This window comes from Mya arenaria, chromosome 6 (assembly GCF_026914265.1).
Source record: "Mya arenaria isolate MELC-2E11 chromosome 6, ASM2691426v1".
Taxonomy (NCBI): Eukaryota; Metazoa; Mollusca; class Bivalvia; order Myida; family Myidae; genus Mya; species Mya arenaria.
Window position 1 is genome coordinate 80901177 of NC_069127.1, and position 27877 is coordinate 80929053.

At 36.5% G+C, this 27877-nt stretch overlaps 1 protein-coding gene across 1 annotated transcript; it reads left to right on the forward strand.

The window, feature by feature from the left end:
- Nucleotides 1-3169: 3169 nt before the first annotated feature.
- Nucleotides 3170-26116, forward strand: LOC128238661 (calcyphosin-2-like). Its single transcript, XM_052954792.1, has 19 exons — nucleotides 3170-3336; nucleotides 4253-4326; nucleotides 4788-4901; nucleotides 7369-7426; nucleotides 9111-9218; nucleotides 11221-11361; nucleotides 11581-11721; nucleotides 14406-14473; nucleotides 14893-14985; nucleotides 15987-16061; nucleotides 16494-16586; nucleotides 17853-17946; nucleotides 18296-18414; nucleotides 20261-20364; nucleotides 20898-21052; nucleotides 22420-22539; nucleotides 23798-23888; nucleotides 24713-24747; nucleotides 25017-26116. Exons 1-19 carry the CDS (start codon nucleotides 3259-3261, stop codon nucleotides 25158-25160), a joined length of 1905 nt encoding a protein of 634 aa, XP_052810752.1. The 5' UTR covers nucleotides 3170-3258; the 3' UTR covers nucleotides 25161-26116.
- Nucleotides 26117-27877: the final 1761 nt, after the last annotated feature.

The window sequence follows — 27877 nt, forward strand, 5'->3', positions numbered from 1 at the left end:
GAGCTCCGAATGAGTATTTCGGGCGTAGGGGATGTAAAGCCCGGTATCCGGTATCGATATTGAGAATTGTGTCGATACCGTCTTTCTGTGTCGCAATAAGATATCAGGTCGATAACGAATAGTGCATTGTCTTAAAAATTCCAGGTGTCGATGGGGTCGTTATCAGCGAAACAAAAAATACGTCATTTCGAAGTTTTAAGGTGTTGGCAAACGTCTGGTCTATGATGCGCTCCTGGTAAAGGCTGTATTTGCTTTGGTGCGTTGATCAGGCTTGCGTAGAAAATTGTCGGCGTATATGTTTACAATTTTGTTCTGCATCATGTACATCATCTTCAGTCTACCTTTCGAAGTTGCTCAAGAGACATAAAGTTATTGTATTTTTGCATTGATATTGGATAAACATCGTGGGTCCTTCAGGAATTGTCATTGCAAACAGAGCGGGTCAATCAGGGCTGTTTACGTGGTTGCCAGACATTTGAGGCGTTCTCAAGGATTGGTTGGACCATGAACTTGTAGGAAGCTTCATTGACTGGCGACATGCAATTTTAATGTTATTTTGTAGAAATCCAAGAGTAATTATACAAATAAATAATTACCTAACATGGGTATTGCAAAAATACTACATCATAAAGAATATATAAAGCGTGGAATGTATAATTTTAAGATAAAATATTATTTGTTATAATGGTAAAACATTTTAACTTAATAAGAAATCCTTTTATGATATTTGTTCAAGCGCGAATGTCATAGAAACACATATTTACACGAGTGGTGAAGCCAGGAATGAAAATATAGTTTTTCTATGATCACGAGTGAAATAAAATACGATCTTACCCTGAAATCGACAAATTTTCTTTTTTTGTATGTTTATTTTCGGAGTTTTATTAGTTTTTAAAAAAAATCTAAATACTCCCTTTTTGAAAAGAGTGTTTTCTTCAAAGCAATTGTTTTCGTCTGTAATTTGTTTGTATGAAAGCAAATGTTCGAAAATTCAGCTTCAAAGTTCAAGAAAACGTTTGAAAAACAGAATTATCATTTTTCTAATAAACGGTGGTAAGTTGTTTATTTCCAAATACATCTTTATTTACATATTCTATATGCATCTATATACTTATGCAACCTTTTTTAAATTTCAAATTATTTTTTTGGAAAAATTTTCTGGTTCAGAAGTGACGTGTTTAGTTTTGATCAAGGGGAAGTTACTACAATGGCTTTTAAAATAAGTTCCTAAAGTTGATATTTTCACTCCTTTTTTGCAGTGAAATATTAAAAATTGATATTTTCACTGTTGTTATTTCTCTGATAAAACTTCATATTTCATCGAAAATCATGAAATAAATAATTATTTTTAACTAACAATGACGAAAAAATATGTTTATAAAGGATATAACATAGCGGAGTGCACCTGTCATAAACAGAAAAAGAATATTGAATAAAATAATGAGATATTTTGAAGTTTTTTACCAATGAATTATTACTTACAGGGCGACGTTATCAATATAACGACTGCTTCACACACAAATGCATGTACAAATTTACGTAGTATAGATAATTCAGAAATCCACATCATGATTCAATTGCAGGTAATTAAGTACGTCGCCTGTCTATAATAAATACAACAAACTGTTTTGACTTGTAAACCGAGTATATAAGTGAAAATGGACTTTCTTATATTACTCAAAATACTTGATGTTAGTTTGAAGAATATCCGCAATATATTGTAGATAATGTTTTTGTATACAAGACCGGAAATCAGTTTATTTCGATATATTCATTGTTATCCGAGCTGCACTGAATGGTTATTCGGTGCATTACCTTAAACTAATTAATACTATTTAGAAAATTAATGTGTAACAGAATATCCGTTGACAAGTAAAACAACCGGTGTGCGAAAAAAGAAACAAAAACTTAAAATCCAAAATTATTATAAATCATTGCATTTGTGACCTTGCAGAGTGTTTTGATAATATGAACCAATGCGACGACTGCAACAGATGGTACCACAAATATTGTGTAAATTATGTGCCATTTGACGTTTCGCTAGCAAATGCCGGGTATATGCATGGTCTTTGTAAATCAATTTAACAGAAATGAGTTAAATAGACATGATTAATTATAAACTGATATACGTTATTTATTATTTCAATAATTATTTATACGATACATATAATCCCCGATAGATTTCTTCATCCCAAGTGTACCACGCCTTTCATATAATAAAGTTTACTTTGTGATGTATCATATTTTTCAATACATTCTATTTTCATATTCATTATTTCATCTTTTTATAAATATAATGTCAATTTGTAGCATTACCTTTATATATCTGCATTTTTTGCAAAAAAATTGTTTCGATATGTGACATATTAATATACCAGGTGAATTACTAGTTGTATAACACTTATCTGTTTCAATATTTGTGTCACTATACGCTTGTTTTATAATATAAAACTCTAAGTCCTCAGATCCACATAGCGTAACGTCGTGAAGTGTGTATTGGGGATCTGATTTTAATGAGATTGATAAATGTTATTACATGCTCGTTCTTTAATGTTCATACTAATTTCATTAAGTTATTACAAAGACAGCATTAACGCAAGTAAAAGAAGTATCTTCTTATTGATAGACAGATCTAGATCGTTTCAATTCTGCATTTCCATTAAGATTCTAAATAAAAGTGTTCTGTTATGAGTTACTTCATAATAGAATCCAAAGTTAGTTTGTTTAATGATTTTTGCAACTTCAAAACTACCTCCGTCATTTGTTTATATTTTTTCAATAAAAAGTGTACATTTCTCAAATATCTCTTTCATTATGTTGTTGTTTGTTTGTTTAATTAATGATACTTGAACCCCCGCAATAGAGCCATTAACACCTTTTCCCTATATGTCTATATTGGCTGCGCAACCGCTGCGTTTTCCCTATATGCTTATATTGGCTGCGTTAATCGCTGCGTTTTATACCGACCCGGGCCATTAAGCTATAATTGGCACGGTTTCACCTAACCCGTGATAGGAAAGCCCGGTGTATTGGAAAGTACCAGATAGCTGGCATTACCGGTTCCCGAACACCAGGTTTTAGCACTACATTGAATTGAAGGCGTTATAATACTATTAGTGGTATGAATTTTTCTTTGGGTTCAATCTTTTTCAGTCGTCCGACTGAGACAGATTGTTTACACAAACAACGGAATTTTTCACATTTCGCTTGCAAATAGTAATTCCATTTGAATAAACTAAATATACTAAATTTTTATCCATGAGCTTTTCCGTGACGGGACGGCCTCTGAGCGGTCGACCAGGGAGTCGGCAACTGACGTCTAGAAATCCAATAACAGTAAGTGGGATTTATTTTAGTTATATTTTACTTGAATGTTTTAATGTACGTTATTGTTATACCATTTTGGATAGAGTCCATTAAAGATAAAGTAAACTTAGGACATAAAGTAAAACAGGATTTGGCTCAAACCCAAAAATGCTAGAAAACTAGCGCAGCCGTTTAAGTTTAACCACCTGAGCTATTACCAGGCGGCTGGTTCTTATCCACACACACTACACTCCTCCGCCATCAACCATTAGCTCAACAAGCTATTCTAGGTAATTTGCCTTTAAATTCAGACACCAGTAAAGTAAACCTTGGAGGAAAAGTGCGTCCAGTGTGGGGCTAGAAACCCCAACCACCAAAACACTAGCACAGCACTCTAACGAACTAAGCTAACTTGGTCGCTGGTTCTCACCCACACACACTCCTTCCCCAATCAAACCATCTGGCTGATCCAGGCACTCTTGCCTTTTGCTTCTGACCCCAGTTAAATAACAACCTGGGAAAATGTGTGCACTGTATGGGGCTCAAACCCACGACTGCCATCTCACCATCATGGCACTCTCACCAACTGAGCTTGCCTGGCGGCTGGTTCTTACCCACATACACTACAATAATAATGAGATGGTTACATATGTGACAGGTTGCCATCGGTTTAACATAGGATTTTGAAATTTGCAGACTTGTGACAGCTCCATAATTTTTATCTCGACTATTCCAAGAATACGGAGAGCTATACTACTCAACCAAGCGTCGGCATTGGCGTCACACCTTGGTTAAGGTTTTGCATGTAAGCACCTTTTATATAGGTCATTATCTCCGCAAATGCATCATGTATTGCATTGAAAATTTAGATATGTATTCGCAACTATCCAACCTGCTTAATTAAGCAATGTTAAACTTCTGAAGTTACCGTGCTGTTGTATTCCAGGGTGAAGAAATTGTGCGGACGCCATCAAGAGCTGACAATGTTCCAGCTTCTAGACAGTCACAGAAACCAGAAGGGTAAGTGCCCTGGAACATATATTATATCATAAATAAGTGTTAGATATGGGGCCAGGGATTTTTTTTCACTGGGAAAAATGCGTCCTTTTGACTATAACTGGAATTCCAATTCTGCTGAAAAATGTACAAGAATGCTTAAAAAAATGACAGAAAAGATTAGAAAATGTGAAAACACGAACTTGTCCATACAGGATTCGTTTCTCTTTTTTTACAAAAACAGAATTTAGGAGATATCACATGTCCCCAGTATGAAATATGATTTATTTTGTAATCTGCTTTTAATTTGTTCATAGTCAATAAGCATACTTTTTTCACTTATAATGTTGAATGACATATTACAGAATAACAGTACTTTATTTATACTTTTAAAGTAATGCCATGTTGAAATTGTGTGAAATTACCCTATTTATTGAGTTTGTACTCCATTGTCACCTATAACCAATAATGTTACTGTTACCCAGGATCCCTGGTTTGGACCTCCAGTACCTGAAGGAGACTAGTAACTATGTGTACAAGCCGATACAGGTAGCTGACTACCCAATTCATGGTGGAGAATCAGCCCGCACAGATGTCAGGTAAACAATTGATCATACCAGAATTGGAAGGTGAGTGTTGTCTATTGGTATAAGGACTCATATCAGGTGAACATTTGATCATACCAGAATATGAAAGTAAGAGTGGTCTATTGGGTAAGGTCTCTGCCACTCTAGAGGTTGTTGGTTAAAGCTTCACATCTTGGGTTCGAGAAGCAACACAAGTGGTCTGGTTTCTACCCATGCTTGTTTCTTATTTGCTTACAGCCATCTTCACAAAGGAGCTTTTAGAATAAACATGTAAAAAACTTTCAAACTAATCTGTAAAGCAAGATACATGTATAATGTATAAATTAATGTTTACATTTTTACATTGTCACAATTTGTGCAATACATATCATGAAGCAACAATTGAAATATGTATCTGAAAGTTAGTTTGGAGGGTGGTTCACTGGTTGTATTGGATAGTTAGTTCGCAGGGTGGTTCACTGCTTGTATCAGATAGTTAGTTCGGAGGGTTGTTCACTGCTTGTATCAGATAGTTAGTCTGGAGGGTGGTTCATTGCTTGTATCGGATAGTTGGTTTGAAGGGGGGTTCACTGCTTGTATCAGATAGTTAGTCTGGAGGGTGGTTCATTGCTTGTATCGGATAGTTGGTTTGAAGGGGGGTTCACTGCTTGTATCAGATAGTTAGTCTGGAGGGTGGTTCATTGCTTGTATCGGATAGTTGGTTTGGAGGGTGGTTCATTGCTTGTATCAGATAGTTAGTTCGGAGGGTGGTTCACTGCTTGTATCAGATAGTTAGTCTGGAGGGTGGTTCATTGCTTGTATCGGATAGTTGGTTTGAAGGGGGGTTCACTGCTTGTATTGGACAGTTAGTTTGAGGGTGGTTCACTGCTTGTATTGGACAGTTAGTTTGAGGGTGGTTCACTGCTTGTATTGGATAGTTAGTTTGAGGGTGGTTCACTGCTTGTATTGGACAGTTAGTTTGAGGGGGGTTCACTGCTTGTATTGGACAGTTAGTTTGAGGGTGGTTCACTGCTTGTATTGGATAGTTAGTTTGAGGGTGGTTCACTGCTTGTATTGGACAGTTAGTTTGAGGGGGGTTCACTGCTTGTATTGGACAGTTAGTTTGAGGGTGGTTCACTGCTTGTATTGGACAGTTAGTTTGAGGGGGGTTCACTGCTTGTATTGGACAGTTAGTTTGAGGGTGGTTCACTGCTTGTATTGGACAGTTAGTTTGAGGGTGGTTCACTGCTTGTATTTAACAGTTAGTTTGAGGGTGGTTCACTGCTTGTATTGGATAGTTGGTTTGAAGGGGGGTTCACTGCCTGTATTGGACAGTTAGTTTGAGGGTGGTTCACTGCTTGTATTGGACAGTTAGTTTGAGGGTGGTTCACTGCTTGTATTGGATAGTTAGTTTGAGGGGGGTTCACTGCTTGTATTGGACAGTTAGTTTGAGGGTGGTTCACTGCTTGTATTGGACAGTTAGTTTGAGGGGGGTTCACTGCTTGTATCGGATAGTTAGTTCGGAGGGGGGTTCACTGCTTGTATTGGACAGTTAGTTTGAGGGTGGTTCACTGCTTGTATCGGATAGTTAGTTCGGAGGGGGGTTCACTGCTTGTACTGGATAGTTAGTTTTAGGGTGGTTCACTGCTTGTATAAGATAGTTAGTTCGGAGGTGGGTTCACTGCTTGTATTGGATAGTTAATTTGCAGGGTGGTTCACTGCTTGTATAGGATAGTTAGGAGGGTGGTTCACTGCTTGTATTGGATAGTTAGTTTGGAGGGGGGGGGGGGGTCACTGCTTGTATAAGGGGGGGGGGGTTCACTGCTTGTATAAGATAGTTAGTTTGGAGGCGGGTTCACTGCTTGTATTGGATAGTTAGTTTGGAGGATGCTTCACTGCTTGTATCAGATAGTTAGTTTGAAGGGTATTGGATAGTTAGTTTGAAGGGTATTGTATAGTTAGTTTGAAGGGTATTGGATAGTTAGTTTGAAGGGTATTGGATAGTTAGTTTGAAGGGTATTGGATAGTTAGTTTGAAGGGTATTGGATAGTTAGTTTGGAGGATGCTTCACTGCTTGTATCAGATAGTTAGTTTGAAGGGTATTGGATAGTTAGTTTGAAGGGTATTGTATAGTTTGTTTGAAGGGTATTGTATAGTTAGTTTGAAGGGTATTGTATAGTTTGGAGGGGGTTCATTGCTTGTATTGTATAGTTAATTCGGAGTGTGCTTCACTGTTTTTATCGTATAGTTCGTTCAGAGGGTGGTTCACTGCTTATATTGTATTGTTTGTTTGGAGCGTGGCTCAGTGCTTTTTGGATAGTTAGTTTGCAGAGGGGTACACTGCTTTTTTTCACTGGAAAAGTTGTTGCTTCAACAAATAGAATTATTTCCCTTTTCTTAAAAATGGAAAACCATGTATTTTTGTTATTTAAACTTCCTCTGATAAACTCCTGTAAATTCAACATTTGTAAGAAAAGATAATGTGTGTTGCCTGTTTCAGTTGGGGTAGTGATGTGACAGTTAGAAGCCATAGGCTCTCCGAGAGACAACCATCAGCTGTGAGTTACAACTAATAATGCTATTGTTAGATACTAGAAGATTGGAATTTAAAGCACTGAAGACCTAAGTAAAGTCAGTGGTCTTGGCATTATGATACATAGATGTTTATACTTAAAGTTTACTGGAACTAAGCGTGATTAAAGTCTTAATGATTGAGCTTCGAAAATATCATATAAATAACCAAAACAAAAGAGTTATTTTTGTCTTGAGAAATAGAACACAGGTGTAGTGAGGTTGGCGTAGTGGTAAAGCTGTCTCCCTATCACCCAAGAGGTCATTGGTTTGATCCCCACAAGGGTGAGAGTGGTTTAGTGGTGCAGGTTTTCGCATCTTGCCCAGGAGGTCATTGGTTTGAGCCCCACCGGGGTGAGAATGGTCTAGTGGTGCAGGTGTCTGCATCTCGTCGTAGAGGTCATTGGTTTAAGCCCCACCGGGGTGAGAGTGGTTTAGTGGTGCAGGTGTGTGCATCTCACCCAATAGGTCATTGGGTTAAGCCCCATCGGGGTGAGAGTGGTCTAGTGGTGCAGGTATCCGCATCTCGTCTAAGAGGTCATTGGTTTGAGTGCCACCAGTGTGAGAGTGTGCAGGTGTCCGCTCTCGTCGAAGAGGTCATTGGTTTGAGTGCCACCAGGGTGAGAGTGGTCTAGTGGTGCAGGTGTCCGCATCTCGTCGTAGAGGTCATTGGTTTGAGTGCCACCAGGGTGAGAGTGGTCTAGTGGTGCAGGTGTTCGCATCTCGTCGTAGAGGTCATTGGTTTGAGTGCCACCAGGGTGAGAGTGGTCTACTGGTGCAGGTGTCTGTATCTTGTCTAAGAGGTCATTGGTTTGAGTGCCACCAGGGTGAGAGTGGTCTAATGGTGCAGGTGTCCGCATCTTGTCCAAGAGGTAATTGGTTTGAGCGCCACCAGGGTGAGAGTGGTTTAGTGGTGCAGGTGTGTGCATCTGGCCCAAGAGGTCATTTGCTGATCCCCACCAGGGTGAGAGTGGTCTAGTGGTGGAGGTGTACGCATCTTATCCAAGAGGTCATTGGCTGATCCCCACCAGGGTGAAAGTGGTCTAGAGGTGCAGGTGTCCACATCTCATCCAAGAGGTCGTTGGTTTGAGCGCCACCAGGGTGAAAGTGGTCTAGAGGTGCAGGTGTCCACATCTCATCCAAGAGGTCGTTGGTTTGATCCCCACCAGGGTGAAAGTGGTCTAGAGGTGCAGGTGTCCACATCTCATCCAAGAGGTCGTTGGTTTGAGTGCCACCCGGGTGAGAGTGGTCTAGTGGTGCAGGTGTCCCCCTATCACCCAAGAGGTCATTGGTTTGAGACCCAGCAAGGGGAACAATCTCTTCAAAGGGAGACCAGTACTGGTTTCTTTTCAGGAAAAGGACTTGAATTATTCATAACAGTGTATGGTGTATTCACAATCAGGCTGAAATAAATCCATATAAATAAAATAAATTAGATATTGTACTATGTATTCTATCATTGTCATGATAATTAAGTTTAATTTGAAGTTCAATAAATCATAAAAATTTTTTTTTTAAAGAAATGATAAATGGTTTTGATGTGTGAAAGCAATTTTTTAATAGTTTTCATTTAGAATATAATAACATAGAAAAGAGGCATTAAAAGAAATCAGCTGTGACCGCAGCTAATCCATACAGAGCATAGTGTACATTTATGTATTTATGTTTCAGCATTCATACAGAAGCAGTCGTCCTACTGGCATGCCAGGGCTCGACCTGAGGGAAGGGGACAGACAACCCACAGTGACACAGAAACCTACCACACCCAGGCCCTCTAAGGTGCAGCAACAGCTAGAAAAATCTGAGATAAAATGAGAAAAAAATCCTGCTTAAAATCTTAAAGACTGGTTATTTACTGGTAATCACAAAAATATCTTTGTTCAAGGTTACATTTTTAGTTATAATTTGTTGAAATTCCGATAAAAAAAATCAGCTGAGAATTGGCATTCAGTTGTGATTACCGTGTTATACTGTGAATAGGACACACTTTTTTTACCCTGGAATTTAATTTAAAAAACGCTTGCATCCTACCTTTAGTATAAGACTTCTGAAAAAAAACATTTTTGAGTCCATTACTGACCGAATTTGCTTAAAATAGAGAAATAAATGAAAGATAAGGCGTTTGTTTACATTTTAAAGGTTTCAAAGGGACGTAAAAAGCATCACTTGATGGATTTAGTTGTATTGGTAGTTTAAAATTGAGTATGGTTAACCTTAGTGTTAGCTTGACTATTCGAAGAATAAGGAGAGCTATACTATTCACCCAAGCGTCGGCGCCGGCGTCGGCGTCACCCCTTGGTTATGGTTTGCGTGCAAGCACACATAGGTTGATATCTCAGCAACTACTTGAGGTATTGCATTGAGACTTGATACAATGGTACTCAACCATCCAACCTACTTAATTAACCAAGTTAGATAACTATAGTTTGCATTGAATGCATATAATAGGCCTTTATTATTTGACTTAGAAATTCTGGTTAAGGTTTTGCGTGCAAGCACACATAGGTTAATATCTCAGCAACTGCTTGAGGTATTGCATTGAGACTTGAAACAATGGTACTCAACCATCCAACCTACTTAATTAACCAAGTTAGATAACTCTAGTTTGCATTTAATACAAATAATTGCCCTTTATTATTCAACTTAGAAATTCTGGTTAAGGTTTTGCATGTAACCACATTTAAGTCAATATCTCAGCAAGTATATCATGTATTGCATTAAAACTTTAGATATGTATTCCCAACTATATAACCTACTAAATTAATGAAGTAAGATAACACTTTTTTTTAATAAAATGCAAATTATGGGCCTTTATTATTTGACTTAGAAATTCTGGTTAAGGTTTTGCATGTAAGCACACATAGGATAATATCTCAGCAACTACTATATGTATTGCATTGAGACTTTATAAAATGGTAATCAACCATCCATTCTACTTAAATAACCAAGTAAGATAACTCTAGTTTGCATTAAATTCAAATAATGGCCCCTTTTTTATTCACATAGAAATTCTGGTTAAGGTTTTGCATGTTACCACTTTTAAGTCAATAGCTCAGCGAATACATCATGTATTCCATTGAAACTTTACACACAGGCTCCCAAATATTTAACCTTCTTATTTAATCAAGTAAGATAACTCTATCTTTCATATTATATAATTTTTGCCCCTTTATCATGCGACTTAGAAATTCTGGTTAAGGTTTTGCATGTTAGCACACATTGGACAATATCACAGCAACTACTTGATATATTGCATTGAGACTTTACACAACGGTATTCAACCACCCAACCTAATTGAATAACCAAGTTAGATAACTGTATTTTGCAAAATAATGGCCCTTTATTATTACACTTAAAAATTCTGGTTAAAATTTTGCATGTAACCACATTTATGTTAATATCTCAGCACATCCTGTATTGCATTGAAATCTAATCTAACAGTGATCCATGCATGTTTCGCCAAAACTTTTCAATTCTTACACTGAAAAGCGGCGGAATAGTCGAGCGCGCTGTCTCTGTGACAGCTCTTGTTACAATTAAATTAAATTTGTCACATCAAATACGGTTGCTTCTGATTTTGCCTGCATCTTATCCATGCTACACAGTATAATAATCATTAGTTTTTCAGCCATTTTAAAATAAAGAAAGGATCAAGCTGTTTGCGAAGACCGAGTTCCTGATTACCTTGTACTAACTTTCTGTAAGCGTCCACCCTGCTTTATCACAATGAGGTACCTGAGGACCCTGTATTAATTCTCTAACCCTACTACGGTACTTCCAGCCGACGGCCTGGGATGCCCCACCTGTAGCAGATCCTGATGCTGTACCCCCACCGTCCCAGCGACACCGGGACATGTACCAACAGTACGAGAGAGAAATGAAGGACGGTTACAGGGCGGCAGCAAACAAAGAATTCACTGAGGTGTGCTGATGTCCTCATTTTAATCCTTTTGTGTCCTAGGCTGTTTTATAGCTGCTGTTTGGCAGTATTCCTTATGCAAAAATATACAATCCTTTAGAGAGTATTTCATATTTTTATATATATTTCAAAAAAGGAATTTGGGGGCAAATGGTAAAAATTGTCTGTTCTTATTGTTTTGTAAGTTTGTGATCTGATATGGGATCTAATGTGTGTTTTCAGGAGGAGATAAATGCTGTTGTGGCCGAGGTTCGACAACAACATGCCGGTGAGTCGGGGGATGGTGAGCAGGACGTGGTGGACCGTTCCTGGTCAAACCGACCACACACTGCCACCAACACATACATACGCAGGATGGATGCAGTAAGATCAATAGATTGTCAGTAACGATCAATTATAATGATAGCAGGAACTTTATACCAGTTTTCTTGATGTAATCGGTGCCCTTATTTGAAATAAATGGCATGCGACCTTCATTTACAATGGATATTACAATAGCACTTGGTTGAAAAAATAGCCTGCTTGTACAGTCTAACCCCGTACACTCAAACTCTCTTGGCTCAAACTAGATGTAGAGTACAGATTTCATTATGTCTCCCCCATTCATGTGAGTCCATCAGTCTGTCAGTCAGTCACTACAAACACTTCGTTTCCGCTCAATAACTATAGAACGCTTAGACCAAGGATCTTCATACTTGGTATGCTAGTTGTTCATGACTAGTAGATGACCCCTATTGATTTTGAGATCAAAAGGTCAAAGGTCACGGTTACCTTCAGGTAAAAAAACGATATGTTGGCAGTGACCTTTAGCTAATAATGGTTTCTTCTCAATAACTAACTAACTAACTAACTAAGCTAAAACGATACGTTGGCAGTGACCTTTAGCTAATAATGGTTTCTTCTCAATAACTAACTAACTAACTAACTAAGCTTGTACCCAGGAACTTCATACTTGGTATGCTAGTTGGTCATGACTAGTAGATGACTCCTTTTGATTTTGAGATCATTAAGTCAAAGGTCAAGGTCACCGTAACCTTGAGGTGAAGAAACGGTTTCCGCTCAATAACTAAAGAACGCTTGCACCCAGAAACTTTATACTTGGTATTCTAGTTGGTCATGACTAGAAGATGACCCTATTGATTTTGAGATCACTAGGTCAAAGGTCAAGGTCGCCGTGACCTTGAGGTGAAGAAACGGTTCCCGCTCAATAACTAAAGATCCTTTGGGTCCAGGAACTTCATACTTGACATGCTAGTTGTTCATGACTAGAAGATGACCCCTATTGATTTTGAGATCCAAAGGTCAAAGGTCAAGGTTACCTTCAGGTTAACATGATATGTTGGCAGTGACCTTAAGCTTAAAAATGGTTTCTGCTCAATAACTAAAGAATGCTTGTACCCAGGACCTTAATACTTGGTATGCTAGTTGGTCATGACTAGTAGATGACTCCTATTGATTTTGAGATCAGTAGTTCAAAGGTCAAGATCACCCTGACCTTGAGGTGAAGAAATGGTTTCCACTTAATAACTAAAGAACACTTGCACCCAGGAACTTCATACTTTGTATGCTAGTTGGTCATGACTAGTAGATGAACCATATTGATTTTGAGATCACTAGGTCAAAGAACAAGATTGCCGTGACCTTGAGGTGAAAGAACGGTCACCGCTCATCAAATTAAGGAACGCTTGCACCCAGGAACTTCATTCTTTGTATGCAAGTTGGTCTTGACTAGTAGATGACCCCTATTGATTTTTTTATCAGTCCGTTAGTCAGTCAGTCAGTCTTTCAGTCTATACGTCACACTTTGTTTCCGCTCAATAAATAAAGAACGCTTACAACGAGGAACTTCATACTTGGTAAGCTAGTCAGTCATGACTAGTAGATGACCCCTATTGATTTTCAAATCAGTAGGTCAAAGGTCAAGGTTGCCGTGTTCTTGAGGTGAAGAAACGGTTACCGCTCAGTAACTAAAGAACACTTGCACGCAAGAACTTAATACTTGGTATGCAAGTTGGTCATGTAGTTGATCCCTATTGATTTTGTGATCAGTAGGTCAAAGGTCAAGGTCACGATGAGCTAAAAAATGGTTTCCGATCAATAGTTGAATAACGCTTGCGCCCGGGAACTTCATACAATGCAAACTTTGTTTACATTTTCCAAGATTAATCAACAACACTTTTTATGCCCCCACAAAGTGGCGGCATATAGGGTTGCCCTTGTCCGTACGTACGTCTGTCTGTCTGTCTGTCTGTACGTACGTACGTCCCGAAGATTGTTTCCGATCTAATTCTTGAAAACCGTTTGTCCAATCCTCACCAAACTTTAAACACATGTTTGTGACCATAATATCTTGATCAAGTTCGATAGTCATGGAAATCGCTTTAGTCATTTAGGAGTTACGGCCCTTTTTTGCCAAAAATACTTCAAAAATATATGTTTCCAATCTAATTCTTGAAAAGTATGTGTCCAATCCTCACCAAACTTTACATACATGATTGTGACCATAATATCTTGATCAAGTTCGATAGCCATGGAAATCTCTTTTGTCATTTTTTCTCTTCACTATTTGATACGGGTGAATAAACCAAACTTCACTGTCTCCAGTCCAAAATTACAAATTTCATTTCCATCATTTATTTTTTCTTAGCTACGACCACACAATAGGGGAGACAAGCGCTTTTTCAAAAAAGCAATCTCTAGTTTAAACTGAATGTAAACATTCGGCAGTTCCTGTGGGATCGAGCCAACTAGGTTCGACTGTATAGAATTCTATCAAATAATTGATGTAAGCGATTGTATTGGTGTTGCTGTCAATAGTAATGTTGATCTTAATGATGCTGTGTGATGTTGCTGCCAATTATAATATTAATGTCCATTGTAATGTTTGTGTAAATGTTACTGTTCTTATTAATGTTGCTGTCCATGTAGTTGTTGTTGTCAATATAGATGTTGATGTTGTTGTCTCTGATGATGTTCATGTTGAGGTTATTGTGGCTGTCAATCACAATGTTGCTGTAATTGTAAATGTTGCCATTATGTGTCTGCAGGAGGAGCTGCTAGACCACAACAAGAAGCTGAAGTTACTGGAGACGGTTATGGTTGACCAACTCTCAAGGTGATCAAACATGAACCTCATACTCTTTGAATGAACATGTAGCTCTATTTTAACTAAAATAGATCAGGAGTAAGTTTCTACAAAGTTATGTTTACCATTATAATTCTTTAAAGGTTATAAGAATGTGCCTCGATGTTACCTAGGGTATATGGGCAGACATGTAGACTGCAAGACCACCCTGTCCAATTTAAGCACAGAATTGACAGTATGAAGGCTAATGCTACATTTAAAATGACTCCATCTTTTCTAGATAGGCTTTAGGCAACAAAATATATGTTGAAATTGACTTGATAAGTACAAGGTAAAGGATTGTTACACTATTTGAGACATGTACAAATTGGAAAACTGCCGTTAATTAATTAAAACTCCAAAACAAGCTAGATTTGCAAACATTTTATTTTTTCTATTTGTGCTTTTAGGGGAGTAATCAGTGACCCAGACCAGAACATTCGGGCGCAGATGACAGCAGGGCGGCGCCCGCGGGGAAGCAACAGGGCTTTACATGATTCTAAGTAAGCCTTGTTGCGGCTGGTTCTGAGCCCATATTTAAAACAGTGCCTTTATCCTTAGACTTTCCTCAGTGTTTCCATTCAGAGTAGGGGTGACTAGATAATCCAATGAAAATAGTTTTTCATTCCTTAGAATAGCGATATTTCGGATTAACCATTTTCAGAAAATGACAGCGTTCGAGAATTATAGATTGCGTGAAATATTGTCATGGAGATTGCAACGATGGTTACACGTTACTTACGATACATTGTTTAATAAATGACAAATAATTCGTTATTATACTTCTTTATTAAAACAACATAAAACATTAAAACAACAGAACAGCACATGTATGCATTCGGAACATAGCATGTATTGTTCGGTAGCGGGCCAAGTGAGCAATGCGGCAATCGAATCTGATGAGATAGACATTTTGAAATAATATTCAGGTTGTGTTAACCAGCAATTATATACACACTACAGCACCAAAATGAATCACTAATTTTCTGACATCGATGTTTGTAACATATGCGTGCTCAATGTCATTCTTTAACAAGTGCTAATTATGCTCTATTTTCACCTCAAGTGCCTGAGTGCATTCGAAGTATGGTGTGAAAAACTATGACATAATTGAGTTCGAAATAAAAATTTATAAATAGGTGTAAAATACCAAATCGGGACCCTAATTTTTACTTCGGAATAGCGATTATTTCGAACTAGCGATTTCAGATTAAAGATTCAAAATTTAGTTAAACAAAGAAGGAGTAAAATCGGGACCGAAAAATAATTTTGAAATGGCGATAATTTCGGATAAACGGTGTTCGGAATAGCGGTGTTTAACTGAATGTCAATTTTTACATGAGATTAGTTCTGAATGGTTTTAAATAACATGAATTTCAATTCTTGTGCATTTGTGAGATGTTACAATTAGCTCAAAATGACAGAAACAAGACATACTCAAACAGTACAATGAAAATCAATTTTTATCAAGTGGTTGATCTGTAATTGAAGTTTGCATTTGCAGGGTTACCACGGCCAGTACGGCAACAGAGAACCTACTGTCCAAGCGGGTGAGGTTTGGTGCCCGTGTTCTCACAAGGTAATCATTTACTACAGCGTCTGATATTTGCTGTTCTTCTGATAGGACATCATCAGTGTTTGGAAATTCACAACACGAGAAAAAGAATAAATACATACACACATATGAACATGCAAGTATGACGTTGGTCTTTTATGATGTGAATAAAAACACAGACATTACAGATAGCCGTAGACAGAATACTCTTATTATGATAAAATAAAGTTTGATGAAATTTGATGAAGTTTTGCTCCTAATCTAAGAAAAGTGATAAGCTGATCATGAATGTTAATGCTAGACTTTTCATGAACACATTGTCAATACTATGAGAGTGCTGAAATCTATTTTTTATCATTCAAGAGGAAACAGTTAAAATATCAAAGCCAGATTTAGGTACTTTTGAATGTTTGAGTTGTTATAAACACACTTGTTAACTTGTTCCCTTCTTTACAGAAACGGTCACGATGCCATTAGAGAACTGACAGGTTTCTTCTTCAGCATTGATAACTCCCTCACCATCTATGAGTTTCGCCAGTTTGGTAAAAGGTGATTTATACACCATTACTGTGAAATCATTAATGTTCGTGGGGCATTAATATTCGTGGTTTTTGTGGGTTGGATGATCCACGAATTCAAGATCCCACAAAATAAAGACCCTTTATTCGCGTTTTCACTTGCCATGTTATGTACATACTCTAGTTTATTCGTTACCGAGGTCGCAGTATACAGCGTCAATACCCGTCTCACTGTATATCTTACTTTAATTGTTTTGTTAATATATTATATCTGCCTTTAACAAATTATAAACCAGATCATTTAAATGTGTTTTTATGAACCAAATGACAGAAGCACGTGCCTAAATGTGTGTTGTTCATGAAAATCTCCAGGTTTACAAGATGTGAGTGATGATTGTCGGTTTTCGATTTTTTTCTTTAATGAAATGATTAATCGATTACATTTGAGGCTACTGAGCACCCAACGTGACAATGTACAAAACAACGTGTTCATAATACTTATTAAACAAAAACGTGTGAATATTTATTGAAATGATTTGTCATTGATATGAAATAAGATGATATTCAAAAGTGATTGAATTTGTAAACATCAGCTAACTTTGGGATTGCTTACTCAAATATACGGACCTTCTTGGTGTTTTCACAGTTTGCAAAATTCTTAATTGGCATTCAATGGCTTCGCCTATCCGTAAATATTGTCAGGGTACATCTTCTTTTATGACCTTAATTTCCAATTAAATCGATAATTGACATGTGTATATGCACTAAGTGGCATGTCGTATCACTTAAGTGAGTGTCATAAACCGAGTGACGTAGAGGACGGAAATCACGGGCCAGCGTGTGGAGATAATGCAGACGATCTAGGACGATCGCAGTTTCGATTTTTTAAAAAAAAATGAAAAACCACGAATTCAAGTACCCACGAAATTGTAAATTTTCGGCAAACCACGAAATTTCATGCCAATGAATATAAATGATTTCACAGTATCTAAAGCTACCTTGATAGCAATCATAAATCATTGCCAGTATAGCTTGCGTTTTGAATTACCCAATTCTTGATTTAAATGTTGCCCATGAGAAATGGTAAAAACCTAGTTCCAAAAAGTTGGCACACATGTTTCTTCCAATTATTACCTAGAAGTTACAGGTCACATCACAGTGACTTGAACATTTATGGTAATGATGATGAAAGCCTTGTTTTGCCATAATAAAAGAAATTTAAGCCGAGTTCTGAAATTATAAAAGTTTATATAACCCACATTGGATAGTGACATGCATTATGTATGATGTGTTTCAGTGCGAAAGCCTTGCCATTCATATCCCGAGGGAGGTTCTCCCACCTACACGGCCCACGGAAAGGTGACCCCTACACACTCGTGGACATCTGTGCTGTAAGTGGGAACATAAAGAGACTTTAACCACTTTAAACTGGATGATTAATGTTTGAAGAAAAAAAACGAGATAAAAAGTGTATTTTTTTTTAAACAGTTGTCATTGTTTGATTAAAAGAATGCTAAGGCAGCAGTATTTGAACAAGCTTCATGTTGGTAGAGGATCACTTGCCTTACTGTACTATTTACATTTTCTGCTTACATTTTTACCATTTCTATTTAATAAAAATACTGTATTATTTATAAATACCATTGAGGTTCATTTCAAGGCATTTATAGCATTTTTCTTGAAGAGCTCTATGATTTACATCTAAATGAAAGCACATGTTATCATGCCAGTCTGTTGCAGGGTTCTGACATTGCCATAGCAACTAAAGGTCAGAGTTCATTGCCAGAGACTCTGAAGAAAATCGCCGAGGTGACATTCCGGGTCACTGATGTGGAGGAAGAGGAAAAACGCAAAATACTGTGAGTTGACCTGTAAAACTGCAGCGAAAAACAATACCAGATCTGTCTTACTGAATTCATTTTATCATGAATGTGCATTAAATCAATGGGGCTTTGTAACATTGTTCTTGGTGTAGCATAAGAAAATGTTTGAGATCAATCCAGGATTCAGAGGCAGTGATAGCGAATAGTCTCAAGTCCTAGGATGGATTCAAACTCAGAAAATATATGTTATTAAATTACAAATAATAATCTTAAATCCATTTGTTTTACAAAAATATGTGTCAGATTCAAGTTTTCTCTATTTCAACAAATTTCATCATCAGTACTCAACTAGAAGGAGAGTTGCAATGAAATGAAGAAGTGCAGTTTTGCCACTTAAGTCTGAACTCAACTTGAGGCTGTTTGCAATCGTTGTCCCACTGCACTGGGTCCATGATTTTGATTAATAAGTCTCAGTCCAAATCTGGTATTGGACAAAAGAAAACTTGTATTAAATGACAAAACAGATCTTTATTCCATTTGTATTACAGAATATATGTACACAATTATTATAGTAAAACTTTAAAATAGTAATATAATGCAACAAATTAACAATCGATACTCTTTATAATAAAATAAAGAATATTTAGTCTTGTGTCTGAATTCAGACTTAAGGCTGTTTGTAAACATGTGCCCAGGGACACTTGCAATAGTGCAAGTCGGGTACTCTATGAACCAGCATTAATCACATACTCTCTGACCAGATCAAATCAGTATTATGACATAACCAACATTACTCACAGTCACATACTCTGACCAGATCAAAGCTGTACCTTGTAAAAGGCATATAACCAGCATTACTCACTAACTCTGACCAGATGAAAGCTTTACCATGACACAGTCATATAATCAGCATTACTCTCTAACTATGACCAGATGAAAGCTGTACCATGGCACAGTCATGTAACCAGCATTACTCACTAACTCTTAACAGATGAAAGCTGTACCATGACACAGTCATATAACCAGGATTACTCACATACTCGCTAACCAATCAAATCTATACCATGGCACAGTGATATAACCAGCATTACTCACATACTCGCTGACCATATCATAGCTATACCATGGCACAGTGATATAACCAGCATTACTCACATACTCTCTTAACATATCATAGCTGTGCCATGCACAGTGATATAGCCAGTATTACTCACATACTCTCTAACCATATCATAGATAGATATACCATGGCACAGTGATATAACCAGCATTACCTTCTAAACAGATCAAAGCAGTACCATGACACAGTGATATAACCAGCATTACTCACTAACTCTGACCAGATCAAAGCTGTGCCATGACACAGTCATATAACCAGCATTACTCACTAACTCTGACCAGATCAAAGCAGTACCATGACACAGTGATATAACCAGCATTACTCACTAACTCTGACCAGATCAAAGCTGTGCCATGACACAGTCATATAACCAGCATTACTCACATACTCTCTGACCAGATCATAGCTGTGTCATGGCGCAGTGATATAACCAGCATTACTCACATACTCTCTGACCACATCTTAGCTGTGCCATGACACAGTGATATAACCAGCATTACTCACATACTCTCTGACCAGATCATAGCTGTGCCATGGCACAATGACATAACCAGCATTACTCACATACTCTCTGACCATATCATAGCTATACCATGGCACAGTGATATAACCAGCATTGCTCACATACTCTCTGACCATATCATAGCTATACCATGGCACAGTGATCAAGATCAAAGCTGTGACATGGCACAGTCATTTTACCCTATAACCAGCATGTACTGGTGTGTTTATTCCTGCTATGTTTCTACATGTATGTTGCAGTCTTGATGGTGTACCATCCCACAAGTGTGATGATGTCTACACACGACTACACATTCCTAGCAAACAGGCGTTCACGGAGAAAATGGTCATCAAAACCATACAAAGTAAGTCTCCTGCCAGGGTATGTGTGATTGTATAGGACCACTTCTTGTATAGAAATAAGCTTGCTTCAGTTTTCTCAAAAATGCTTTAAGTAGTTATTAACTAACTAGCATGGTTCAAATTTTAATTTTGATCTCACTGTTAAAATAATGTTTTAGAGAAAAAATAAGTAATGACTAAAAACATTAAGTTGTACTCAATTATATTTTTGCATATTTTGATGACTTTATTTAGTTAGTATACATTAATGCTGGTTCTTAAAAGAAATCAAATTATGAAATAACCAGAATTTATTTTCATTTTGATTAAATTATGCACTGGATTTAAATGATGTATTCAGTTGAGTAAATATTTGAAAAGGATCTTGGGCTGGTGACCATATTGAAAGTTGTTAGTCAAGAGTGCTAATTCATTTTCCTATTTAAAAACTTAAGATAATGTTCCGCTGCTATTAATATGATATCCCAGGATACATTTTTTCAACTTTCCATTTAAACCTTTACATGGTGTTTGTCATGGATATGTTTTATCTCAGAGAACGTACAGAAAAAGATACAGAAGCGCGCCATCAAGACCATTACTGGACTGGGTCGCTATTATCGGCAGACAGCGGGCACGGGAAGTGGTGTGCTGTATCGGTTTGAGCTGGAGAAAGGGCTGTTTGACTTCCATATTGACCTACCGCCCGAGGTGAGGTATAGGGACATGAGCTATACTGTTATGATATTCCCATCTAGGATTGATCTCCAAATGAATGCAATAACTAATTATGCTTTATTTTCCAAATCATTTATATGAAGAAAAAAATAGTATTGGCACAAATACAGTATTTTTAACAAATCTGTTTTTCAAAGAAATATTTTAGGTATTGTCAAATCCTTGGTGAAGTTTTCATCATCAGTGAGAAGTGTGCAAAAACTTTTTTTACTTACTTAAATCTTTTTGAGATATTATCATGAAACATAAAACATCATTTAAAGGCACATAATAGAGGTTGATGCAGAAATTATTCTTTTAAATTGTATTGCATTAGCGTGTTTACCAGTGCTCATTTGACTTGAATTATCAGAACAAAAAAAGCATATGATTTATGTACAGATAAAAAAAATATTAACAAGGTTTTGGTGTTTTTTTAATTGGGGCATGTGTGGCCACTAAGCTGTTAATTAAAAACAACAACATTTATTAAGGATACTATTTTTTTATCAGTACCTAAATCATATGTTTTTCTTTGTTTGTATCAAAAGAGTATAACATGATAATTCATTAGAATTTTTAAAAAATGGCATCAACCTTAATTGTGCACCTTCAGCGGTGGCAATAATAATTATATTATCATGTTCATGTAAGCCCCTAAATTTTGGCTATATTATTTGTTAAGTTATACTTCTTCAACAATTGAGAAAAATAGGATTAAGTATCCACATTCAGTTGTGGTGCTCTTTTTATACTCTCTTGTTGATATAGATTTAATAATATCTGTTCAGACATTGTTACAGACCCTGGATGCTAATGTTTGAGACTCTTGTTATTATCTGTTCTGACATTGTTTCAGAACCTGGATGCTGTGTTTGAGATTCTTGTTATTATCTGTTCTGACATTGTTACAGACCCTGGGTGCTTTGTTTGAGATTCTCGTTATTATCTGTTCTGACATTGTTACAGACCCTGGGTGCTTTGTTTGAGATTCTCGTTATTATCTGTTCTGACATTGTTACAGACCCTGGGTGCTCTGTTTGAGATTCTCATTATTATCTGTTCTGACATTGTTACAGACCCTGGGTGCTTTGTTTGAGATTCTTGTTATTATCTGTTCTGACCTTGTGACAGACCCTGGATGCTGTGTTTGAGATTATCGTTATTATCCATTCCGACATTGTTTCAGACCCTGGATGCTGTGTTTGTGATTCTCATTATTATCTGTTCTGACATTGTTACCGACCCTGGATGCTAATGTTTGTGATTCTCGTTATTATCCATTCCGACATTGTTTCAGACCCTGGATGCTGTGTTTGTGGTTCTCATTATTATCAGATTCTGTTCTGACATTGTTTCAGACCCTGGATGCTCTGTTTGAGATTCTTGATGAAGCTGAGACCGGGGAGCTAGACTATAGCGTGTACATGTGGGCCGTTATAGGCAACATGGTGGAGGCCAGGAAATCCCTCATTAGAAAGGTACAGTTACCGTATTTTTTCGACTATAAGACGGGGAAATATGGTCCCGATTTTTAACCTTAAAGTAGGGGGCCCGTCTTATAAGCAAGGCTATAAGAAATTCAGAAAGAATAGAGTCAGAATCAGAAATATTCAACATAAGGTATTCGACTGACTGATTTATTGTCTGTTGATGACCCCCCAATATAGTGACACGATCACACCCATCGGATTAAGACGACCATCAGCTTTGTTTCGCTACGATGAACACTGGATATAACGCTTGTTATCGGCCCAAACACGTTGTTTATCACAGGAGACATATTTTGCTACCTTTAAAATATTTTGAACAAAAAATATTCAAAAAATTGAATTGTTATATTTTCTATTTCGTAAATAAAACTTACTTATTCCTTACGATTAGACTTTGCGTATATCATGCAGATACATGTAACGGGCAGAATTTAATACACATTTCATTAATCATTACATTAATTTATCCGCAATCATCAATGCCTATTTATTTCTCAAAATTTAAGTCCAATCAACTGCAATCAAAACAAACACTTGGGAAAATTTAACTTATTAACACATGTAATGGAATGTGTGGTGTTTGTCGGCTGCAGATCAAACAGTACAATTTATGACGTCACAGCACGAGCTGTGTAAAGATCAAAGGTGCACTGCAATGGTTTGAACTGTATGAACCCACATAACTCCAAGATTGCGTCTAGGCTGGATTAAACATACCATACTATCAGAAAATAAAAATCAATAATCCTAAGCAAAGACTTGAGGAATTTCAAGTGCTGGATTTGCTTTAGAAATTGACCCCGTCTTATACAAGAGTCGAGACAAAAACACCAGATTTCATGGGCAAAGTTAGGGGGTCGTCTTCTAAGCGGATCGCCTTATAGTCGGGGAAATACCATAAATACACTTTATCGCATTTGAATGCTGCATGATGATAGAAACAAATTTAATGCCTGTGGTGGCACGGAACTTGGTAAACAATCTAAATACACAGAATTGTGAACTAAATCCAAAATATATTACATATAACTTGCTCATCATAAACTTACCGGTACATTAAGGTTTTGAACACTGGGCCTTTTTCAAAAATCCACTCACTTGTTGCACAAATTTGAGGACATATCTTACTGGCTGCTGAGCCATAGATAATTAAAACAAAAATGTTTTCAGCAATCAAAGCCATTGATTACTCACAAAATCATGTTACTGCTTGAATTTTGATTAGTAAGGTTATTAACTTTTTCAGGCCTTCAGGAAGATAGACGCTGGGAAAAAAGGTTACATTACAATAAGTGATATTCAGAAATTCTTCAACACAACATTCCGGACAAACAAAGGTAAGTCCTTTCATTTTTAATCAGGTTTTCACATTGTGAAACCTGGTTATTCGAAAGACGTACGTTGTTTTTCGGTCGTCCTACGCCGTCAAACTCACCTATGAAAGTGAACAACTTTTGTTAGGGTTGACATATCTTGACCAAACTTTGTATAAAGGAAGTTATTAAAAATACCTTTCATGGGGTTGTTTTGAGTCCCTAGGGTCAAGGTCACTGTTATTAAAAATAGAAAAAAATACAGTTGAAACTGAATAACTTTAGTTAGGGTTGACATATCTTGACCAAACTTCATACATAGGAAGGGTTATAGATATAGTTTTTCATCAAAACTGCATACAATACTCTGCCTCTAAAACATTTTCCTGAAGCTTAAGTGCAGAATGACACAATAGTGGTTTCATTAGCCATTGAATGGCTTTTTCAAGGCATTTTGGGGGAAAGTATTTGTGCTGATATTTTGTGAAAAAATTATCTATAAAACTCTTCATTTTGTAATGCAAAATCTAGGGGCAACTTGCCAAATTTGGAAATTATATGCATGATTCTTTTGGAATGGGTCAGAATATCTAACATGTTCAAAACAGTTTAATTATAATTCTCACAACAAAGGCTGAAGTTCTTCTGTCAATCATTGAAAACCTGGTTTCGTCGCATTGCAGCATTTCTTGTCCTTTATTATGCAATATATGCCTTTCATGTCACAATAAAAAGTTACAATATTTGTTATGTGTTTTGTTAAAAATTAAGACAACCCTTTAGCCAGCAGCTGTGTAAATGTGTTGGAAAGATACAGACTCGTTCAATGTATGAATTAATTATTTCAGGTGGTCGTGACGCAGGGGACAGAGGGCCACTGCAGGTAACCTCAACATTTCTAGCTCATATTCAATGTTCCCCAAGTAATGAATATGTATTTGTCACTATGTTAATGCTGTGGGCAGCCTACCATCTGTCATCCTGTTTATCATTCTCTAAATGAAAAGTATCTCATGTTCTATTGTGTGGCGATGATTTTTGGCCCTTAAATATTTGACTCATAACAAGAAGACCTTATGTTAAACTTGTATTATTTCTCTAAACATGAGTTCGTTATTTTTGATTCTCTCACATCTGTATGTCCGTCTGCAGGCGTTTGTTGATGCTGTGCTGCCAAATCCCAAGCAGGAGGAAGTGTCATACGCAGAGTTTGAGGAATATTACGAGGGACTCAGCCTTGCAGTAACCAGTGATGATGATTTCTTCGCCATCCTGAAAAACACATGGACCATCTAAGCAGTGATCTCATTTTATCTTGCCAAAGCTTCTGAATTGACTTTTGTCCCAGTATAATAAATATTACAGTTATTTATAATGAATATAACAGAGCAGACATTTTATTCAGAGACTACCTGACCCAAGTATCACAAAAATGCTCAAGACAAATCTCAATCTCAATCTTTACCACATAAGAGCATAGTATTATTCAAAATCTTCTTAGTTTTTATACTTTTTTAAAATGTATTTTCTCATAGAATATGTTATTGAAAGATGTTGACAATATTTCCAAGAAAACTAATTCTAGAGCAAAAAATATACTTGGGTAATTGTTAAAAGGCAATGAATTGTACTTAAGTACATTTTTGGCTGTACAATATTTTTCCCTTGGAATCTAGACAAAAGATTTTAATCAACATATTCAATGATCATATATTTGTTTCTATAAATTTTGATGTTTTATGGTAAAATGAGTTGAGATTGAAACTTGAGTATTTTCGTGATACTGAGGCCAGGTATTTACATATCAACCCAAAATGTGCTTTGTTAAGCTTCTTAAGGAAAGTAAAACTGGTATCAGTTGTTTTAATTTGCCATTTGAGGTCTAATACAGATATCAAAGCCTCGGTTAACATTCCTTGATTTAGCTGCCATGTCACTATACCATCATCAAGTGTTTTTGATGTTTTATTTACATGCCCAATAAGTCTATAGAAATCCACAAAACCCACATTCCAGATTTAATACCATACGTTTAATTTGTTTTTAAATGCTAGAAAGATATGTTGTACCAGTATATTGATTATGTTGATATTTTAATTACCATGCTTTATGTACATGTGGGGTATTTATCCCGTAGAGCTTTATGTACTTGTGGGGTATTTATCCCATAGAGCTTTATGTACATGTGGGGTATTTATCCCATAGAGCTTTATGTACATGTGGGGTATTTATCCCATAGAGCTTTATGTACATGTGGGGTATTTATCCCATAGAGCTTTATGTACATGTGGGGTATTTATCCCATAGAGCTTTATGTACATGTGGGGTATTTATCCCATAGAGCTTTATGTACATGTGGGGTATTTATCCCGTAGAGCTTTATGTACATGTGGGGTATTTATCCCATAGAGCTTTATGTACATGTGGGGTATTTATCCCATAGAGCTTTATGTACATGTGGGGTATTTATCCCATAGAGCTTTATGTACATGTGGGGTATTTATCCCATAGAGCTTTATGTACATGTGGGGTATTTATCCCATAGAGCTTTATGTACATGTGGGGTATTTATCCCATAGAGCTTTATGTACATGTGGGGTATTTATCCCGTAGAGCTTTATGTACATGTGGGGTATTTATCCCATAGAGCTTTATGTACATGTGGGGTATTTATCCCATAGAGCTTTATGTACATGTGGGGTATTTATCCCATAGAGCTTTATGTACATGTGGGGTATTTATCCCATAGAGCTTTATGTACATGTGGGGTATTTATCCCGTAGAGCTTTATGTACATGTGGGGTATTTATCCCATAGAGCTTTATGTACATGTGGGGTATTTATCCCATAGAGCTTTATGTACATGTGGGGTATTTATCCCGTAGAGCTTTATGTACATGTGGGGTATTTATCCAGTAGAGCTTTATGTACATGTTTTGTTTTTATAACCATAGAGCTTTATATACATGTAAATGTCGAGAGTCTGTTTATTGCCACAGATTGTTCACATTAGTTCTATGCTTTCATTTGATTGGTCTAGATAATGTTGTTAAACATGTCTGTATTATGTTGTATAATAAATAGTTTGTTAATGCTCAACAGTTTATAGTATTTTATCTATTTTTTGTGTCGAAAAATACCTAGCAAAAAAAATGCAAACTTTGTTTTAATAGAAGATTTTAAAATATATTTTGAATAGTTGACTGTTTTATTTTTAGAAAACATGTAGTTTTAGTTTAAATATATCTTATTCAACATACATTTTCAAGGAGATTGCAGCATTATATGTTTTACTATGAAATACATGATACACGCAGAGCTTATAATGTTTTTCCTAAAATATTTATCTCCCTATATTGGAGTGAATTCTATCATTAATTGTTCCTTTTCCGACAGAATATACATTCAAAGAAAACATTAACATCCTTTATTGTGAAATGTACTCTTATTGATTTTATGATTTTATACATTTACAGACATAATAGAATTTTATGGCATTGAAAACATTTTAAATCTTTCTTTAGAAACCAATATAGTTCCCCCAGTTTCCCAACGACACGCTTAGCCCATACCAAATTATTTTTATGTTTATCGTCAATACCATGTATGAAAACCTATCCATCTTTCCTGAAAACAAACAAACAGGCCTCTGAAAAACAAAACAAATACTAAATGAGTGAATTCCTATGTAAAATATAGACACCAGAGCCTCCTTGGTCCATTCTGAACCATTCTCAATTGTTAGATAGATTTCCACTGAGTCCAAATCAAACTTGTATTTAAGTTTATTGATCATGGGAATCACACAGACTGCAACATTTTCTGATGCAAATGCCAAGAATAATAGCACAAAGTATGAAGCATGTTGTTTACACTTGTGTTTTGTAGTTGGAATTATAGTAAAAGGAAATTATAAATAGTTAGCAAGATTGTTGAACGTACAAAATGTTTGTTTTTTTTCGATCAGGAAGACAAAAACCTATCCGTCTGCAGACGATTAATATAGAAACAGT

Excerpts from the sequence above, each read along its gene's own strand:
- LOC128238661 (XM_052954792.1), top strand. The coding sequence starts at position 3,259 with ATGAGCTTTTCCGTGACGGGACGGCCTCTGAGCGGTCGACCAGGGAGT. Across the intron at positions 16,062-16,493 it reads GGTGCCCGTGTTCTCACAAG|AAACGGTCACGATGCCATTA; the intron begins GTAATCATTTAC and ends CCTTCTTTACAG. Across the intron at positions 18,415-20,260 it reads GAGGAAAAACGCAAAATACT|TCTTGATGGTGTACCATCCC; the intron begins GTGAGTTGACCT and ends TGTATGTTGCAG.